General features: G+C 59.1%; 1 protein-coding gene across 1 annotated transcript; it reads right to left on the bottom strand.

Annotated features, from left to right (window-relative positions):
* Window positions 1-4645: 4645 nt before the first annotated feature.
* On the bottom strand, window positions 4646-5601 carry FAM181A (family with sequence similarity 181 member A). Its single transcript, XM_059915829.1, has one exon. It carries the CDS (start codon window positions 5584-5586, stop codon window positions 4708-4710), a length of 879 nt encoding a protein of 292 aa, XP_059771812.1. The 5' UTR covers window positions 5587-5601; the 3' UTR covers window positions 4646-4707.
* Window positions 5602-6199: the final 598 nt, after the last annotated feature.

The following is a 6199-nucleotide window of genomic DNA, read 5'->3' as shown; positions in this document are numbered from 1 at the left end:
CCCTGCCCGGTGAAGTCCCTTTCGCCAGACCCTTCCGGGGCCTCAGGTCCTTAGCCTAGCTCCTGGCGGGAGTGGGGGAGAAGCAGGTGCTGGGACAAGGCACGTGGACCCCTGATAGTGTCACTTTGGTTTGGGCTTCTGAAAGGCCCAAGAGAATGTGTCCTTCATTCACCAGAAGAGACCTGACAGCCCCAGGAGAGGGGGGCAGCTTCCTGCCCTGTGGTTGGAGCAGCCAAGGTTGGTTTTTCTCTCCCAGTTCAGTTGTCATGGAAACTGGAGCTTCATCACAAACAGGGTCTCAGATCCTACAAGTCTCCTGACACCTGGGCTTGTCCTATACACGTGTTCCCTGGCACTGTCTTCACGTCTTACCCGTTTTGCTACAAAAGCTGAGATACTGGGGAAAACCATTCAAATACCGGCTCCTGTGAGCTAACGCCAGAGGGATGGACGTCGTCAGCCCTTGCAAAGGCACCACACTTGAGAGACGGGAAGCCTTGTGCCCCCCATTGCATCCTTCCGTCCTCACGTGGGTGCGGGAGGAGCCCGGCAGGAGCTGCAAGCCCATTTTGGGTGGTGCAGGTGAGAGAGCTGAGGTCTGGCACGGCTGTAGTGCTTTCTTGCCGTCTGAGTCCCGCTCGCCGAGATTGCCTTGTTTCCATGGAAGTCCCAGTGACTCATAGATGCTGCCTTCCCTGACTGCTTAAAGCCACTCAGGTGACACCAGAGCAGGTGACCTACCTCAGAGTCTGCTCCGGCCCCGCCCCAGGAGAGGCTTAAGCGAGGTCAGACGTAGTTTCTGGCTTTTGGCAAACAAGCAGCTGGGCAGGTTGGGGGAGCACGGGTTCCAGGCCTGGCTCTGCTGTTGGCTCACTCCTCTGGGGCCTCAGGTTGCCATCCTTGTGGCCCCTGGTGGCCTTGCTGGCTCTGACACGCTGGCTTGCCGTGGAACCAGTAAGTCCCAGTGTCTTCCTGAAGAGGACGAGTCTGCCAAATGACACCTTCCAGCCAGGGGTCAGAGGGGACTAGGCCACATCTTGCCCACTCCCTCCTGGTACAGGAAGGAAAACAGGCCCAGAGAAGGGAAGGGACTTGCCTGGGTACACACAGCAAATCCCCGGGATTCCAGCCCAGCAGTGCTTGGCTAGAGTCCCACGCTGTCTTGCTGCAGAGATCCTGAGGAAATATCGAAGGAAACCTGCGTCCTCCCAGACTGGGGATGTTCAACCCCAGGGTCCCAGGGGAAGGGGCCAAGGAGGGCTCAGTGCATAGCCAGAGGAAAGCCCTGACTGAAGAATGCCTTTGCTGACCTGGGAGCCAGAGGGGGTGGTAGTCAATGATGGGACAGAGCAGAAAGATGTTGTTTGGGGGCATTTGGGGTGGGGCTGGGTATCAGGCAAAACTCTTAAAACTACACTTCTCAGGTCACCTTATGTCCTAGAGGGTCCTAACAGGCAGGGGCCACAGGCATTGGGCAGGATGGGGACGCTGGTCTGAGGGAGGTCTGCCCTGGAGGAGGTGAGGCTTGAGGAGGTGGTGGGAGATGTGGGAAGGGAGAGCTCAGCCCCCGGATTCCGCATCAGCACCGTTTATTTGTAGGATGTGGGGCCCGGCTTGGGAGGCACAGGAGTCGCCTTGGGTTCTTAGAATATTGATGTACGTCCACACCAGTCAGTCACAGCCACTGGTCAGGGCCCCTCCCCTCCAGTGCCTTGCCCAGCCCCCCGCCTCCGAATCACCCAGCAGCTAAAGCGTAAATGCCCTGCTTCCCCCGGGGGGGTCGGTTCTGAGTGGTCAGTGCTCACACCGTGCCAGCGGTTCCATTTTTTGAGCATCTCTGCTGTCAAGAGGACTGTACAGACGCCACTCCCGCGCTTACCCAGCCCCTGGGAAGATTTCAGCCTCAGAGGTGTCTAGACAGCATCACCAAACAGTAAACGTCCTGAAAGTGTCTTCATTTCGTGAGGCGGAGCACATTTGACCCAGTGCTGGAGATCTGAGCCTGTGAGCAGGAGATGAGTTCCTGGGTTTCATGTGGAACCAACACCATTCACTTCTTGGTTAGGGAAGCAGCTGCTGCTGCTACTGCGGCTGTTTTTTGTTTGTTTGTTTTTAATACTGAAGTTTTCCAAGTTGTGTTTTTCCCCAACTTGCTTCAACGTGGAAAATCATGGTGTCGGGTGCTTCTGTTGAGTGGCTCCTTAGTAAAGGTTTCTGCTTCCAGACAAGGCTCCCAGAATTTGAATTAAGGCACTGCCAGGTATCCCCTGGGAAAGGTTGAGCCCCAGAGGAGCTGTGGGGACCCAGGCCCAGTGTACTCGAGCAGCACCCCAAGAAAACATGCCTCCCAGAGCTGGACTCCTTCTCTGAAGGAATGCGGGTGGCTGGATGACCCAGGCACCCGTTCCCGTGGGTTGCCCACTCTATAAACAACACTGAAATGTCAGTGTGGAAGGACCTACAGACACCATCGGATAACTAGGAGAGGTGACTTTGGGTTGGTGCAGCTTTTCATCCTTTGTGAAGTACTAGAGTGCCCGGCACTCACATCATCCCCACAGCTACCCACGTTTGTTTTGGTCTGTTTTCAATCTCAGTTTTTGGATGAGGATGTTCTGGCACAGAGAGGGTAAGTAACTTGCCCAAGGTCACACAGCTAGCAGGTGGCAGGGCCCAGATTAGAGCTTGTAACACCCTGCTGTACAGTGTGGAGGGGCTGAGCCTCTCATCACAGTGGGTCCTGCAGGGCGTTTGGAATGATGTGCAGGTGGGGAGAGAAGGGGACATGCCTCCTCCAGGCCCCCTCTCTGTTCTTTAAAACCAGAGCAGCCTGAGGCAAGGGCTCCGGCTGAGGGCTCCCTACCCCATGAGCCAGATAATTATTCAGGACAACCCTGCCTGCATCATGTGGCCTCATGGCTCCGAAGTCCTCTGAGACCATCAGGCATAAACTACCAGAAACCCACCAGCTTCCCAGTGAAGCCGCCCCTCCATGTGGATGCCCCTCTCCAGGGGAATCCTGGAGTGAAAACAGGCAGGGTAGCAAGGGCCCTTAGCAATCACTAATCCTGGGGCCTTGTGTTAGGAAGGATTCTGAGGCCATATCCGGGCCCCAACAGAGAGAGTATGTGACCGGTTGATGATACTTGCCTTGGACTCAGAAGTGGTGGGTGCATCTGTTTGCTATCTTTGATCTAGTCCCTGCTTTACAGAGGAGGAGACAGGCACAGGACGGGGATTAACTTGTTCAACAGGATGCTGTGGATTTGGGAGCCATAGTCCCCAGCCAGGCTGGTCCCCCGCACCTGTCCCGGTCGTGAGAGCTGCGTTTTGGTGAAATGAGCCGCTCAGCGCCCATGGCAGCCCCTTCGCTCTCAGCCACGGAGCCACGCCACACACAGCAGCGCAGATCCCGGGCCAGCGTGCGGTGCGGGCCAGAGCAATGCCCCACCGACTGAGGTCTGCACAGGCATGCGGTGATCCCTCGGGCTCTGGCTCTGCCGGCCCCCCACCTCCCAAGGCTGCTGGTTTGGGCACTATTGGGGCCAAACCGAGGGCCACTCCCCGCCACCAGTGCCCCCCTCTGTGCATTGTCACAGGCAGAGGCCCTCATCATTCCATTGACAGGGCACCTAGGGTGTGCCAGGGGCTGCATCAGGCCCGGGAAGAGAGCCATTGGCAGGTAACCTAGGAATTGGAATGAGCTAGACATGATGATGATGACGATTTTTCCCATGGACATAGAACCAAAGACTATGTTGAAAAAAGGAGCAATTTGGTCAAATTGCTCCACAAGGGGCTCCGCTCCTGCTTGGTCTTGGCCCAGTCTCTGCCCTGAGGCTGTGATCGGAGTGGAAGGTACTGCAGAGGGAACCATTCTCATCCCACCCCTCATCCTGCAGGCGGGGCAGAGAGGCCCCAAGAGGAAGGCTCCAGCCCCACATCCCACGGCAGAGCCAGGAGCACAGGTCCCCCTGCCCTGGTCCCAGCCTCCCTATTCTCTAGAGCAGTTTGGACCCTCTGGGTAGCCACACCTTCCCCGCTCTGTTCTCCGGCGTGGGGAATCAGAGCATCCTTCCCCATGAACTGTCTCCACCCTCCTTCCTTGGAATTGAGCGGTTGGGCCCCAGTGCCCATCCCCAGACATCACGGAGGTCTCTGGGCCACTCCAGGCTTCCCCCACAGCCTCTGTAAGTGGCCCTCCATCTGGGCCAGCCAGCATGTCCTAGGCCTGGGCACCATTCAACTTCATGGACCCAAGATGTGAAAACTGCAAAAGAAATGTCTTTATTCTTTTAGCCTTCTTAATATTTACAAAGACAAGAAGAACAGAACTGAGATTGGCTTACACAGTGGGTGGCAGATGCTCAGGTGCGTAACTCTGGCTTCTGGAACGGCCGGCAGGCCAGAGCAACGCCCCGCCAACTGAGGTCTGCACAGGCCCGCGGGTGATCTGTCGGGCTCTGGCCCGGTTGGAGAGGGGCCGGCCGAGCCCGGCTCCACCGCTCCCAAGGCTGCAAGGGCTGGCTGGGCAACTGCCTGAGAAGCCCCTGCCCCGATCCTGCCCTCCCCCTCCCCCCCCCACATACAAAGGGAAGGCTCTCAAGGGGCTACACCCCTGCCCAGCCCACTCCTCACCAGGAGAACTCCCGGGGTCCCCAACACCCCTGCAGGCCAGCGGTGGGGACCGAGGCCCTCCCAGCCCAGCTAGAGGTAGCCAAAGACGTTGAAGATGGGCGGGGGCATGGCCGGCTTGGTGGGGATTGGCTTCAGAACCACGGGTCTGTACACTTTCTGCCCGGGGCCTTCCACATCCTTGCAGAAGTGGGCCAGCTCGCCGGGGGAAGCCGAGCTTTTCCGCCAGAGGCCCAGGCTGGGGAGTGGGCTCTGAGGCAAGGCCCCCGGAGGGCCTGGGTAGACAGGCTGTCCATGGTACTGGAAGGGGCAGCAGCTCCAGGCATTGACACGGCCCACCAGGGAGACCCCAGGCATCTTGAGTGGCTCCTTTTCAGCGGGTGCCCTTGGGGATGCGGGCACTGGGGCTGTCTCGGGCCCCAGGGGCTCCAAGCCCTTGCGGTGTTTCTTACCCTCATAGGGAGGTCCCTCCCTGGGGCCCAGTCCCCCCTCCAACCCCATGGGGTAGCTGTGGGTGGGCCGTGGCTCTTCCCAGAAGGAAGCGGGCAGCTGTCTTTTCCTCATGGGCACCTGGCCAGGCCTGGCAGCTTCTGGATCCGGCCCGTGTAGGGTCTGCTCCTTAGAGAGACACTCCTCCCTGTAGGGGTTCCCCAACGCCTTCTCCTTGCAGCACCCACCCCCGCTGGGGCTGGAACTGTGGCCAGAATCAAGGGGCAGCCTCCCAGGCCGGTCCTCGGACCCCCTTTTCAGGTGAGGCTCGGCCCCTCTGCCGGGGAGGCCCCGCGGGAGCCGGGAATACTTCTGGGAGAAGCGTTTCAGCTGCTTCTGCAGGTACTTGCGGTGGTCCACCGAGCGGCGGCAGGGTGCAGACTTGTCCAGGGCCGCCTTGATGTCGCTGGATGCCAGGTTCACAAAGTTCAGCAGCATCTTCACGTCACTGTCGGATGCCATCACCAGGGGACCACTGCACGGGGCTTTCCATGAAGAGGGTGGTTCTGCAGGCGGCTGGCGGCTCCAGGGAAGGGCACGGAGCTGACCTGGAGGGACACAGCAGCCGTTGGAGTCTCTTTGAGCAACCACACTCAGCCCTCCCCAAAGGCCACATGGCTGCAGACAGTGGTCCTCACTGCAACACCCCTCAGCCCTAGACAGAGTCCTGGGTCACGGGATGCTCATTCAAGCCTCTAAGCATTCCCAGGGCATCTGTGATGCACAAACACATTTCGTCTTCTTGGGTCTGTTACCCTGCACATGCAGCTGAGGCTCAGAGAGGTCGGGCGACTTGCCCAAGGCGACCCAGCCACAAGTGGCATTGCTGGGGCTGGAGCCCACTGTGTCTCCCACATACCACGCCGCCGGCATGCACAACCTGCCAGCAAGGTTTTCATTTCTGAGCCGAGGCAACCGCTCCACTTTAAGGCAAGGCCAAGCCCCCTGTCTCCCCAGCGGTGCCCTCCTCCTCCCACCCCCGCCCCCAGCCCTGCTAGCATCCACCCCCCTCCTCAGTCCCCACGCTCCACCCACAGTTCTCACGCAGGACAGGCAGGACCCCTGTCTGGCACTC

This window comes from Balaenoptera ricei, chromosome 2, assembly GCF_028023285.1.
Source record: "Balaenoptera ricei isolate mBalRic1 chromosome 2, mBalRic1.hap2, whole genome shotgun sequence".
Lineage (NCBI taxonomy): Eukaryota > Metazoa > Chordata > Mammalia > Artiodactyla > Balaenopteridae > Balaenoptera > Balaenoptera ricei.
Note: the sequence above shows the minus strand (reverse complement) of the source record. Positions and strands in the feature narration are given on the sequence as shown.

What these genes read in the sequence shown, in the direction of transcription:
- FAM181A (XM_059915829.1), bottom strand. Translation starts at nt 5,586, where the DNA reads ATGGCATCCGACAGTGACGTGAAGATGCTGCTGAACTTTGTGAACCTG.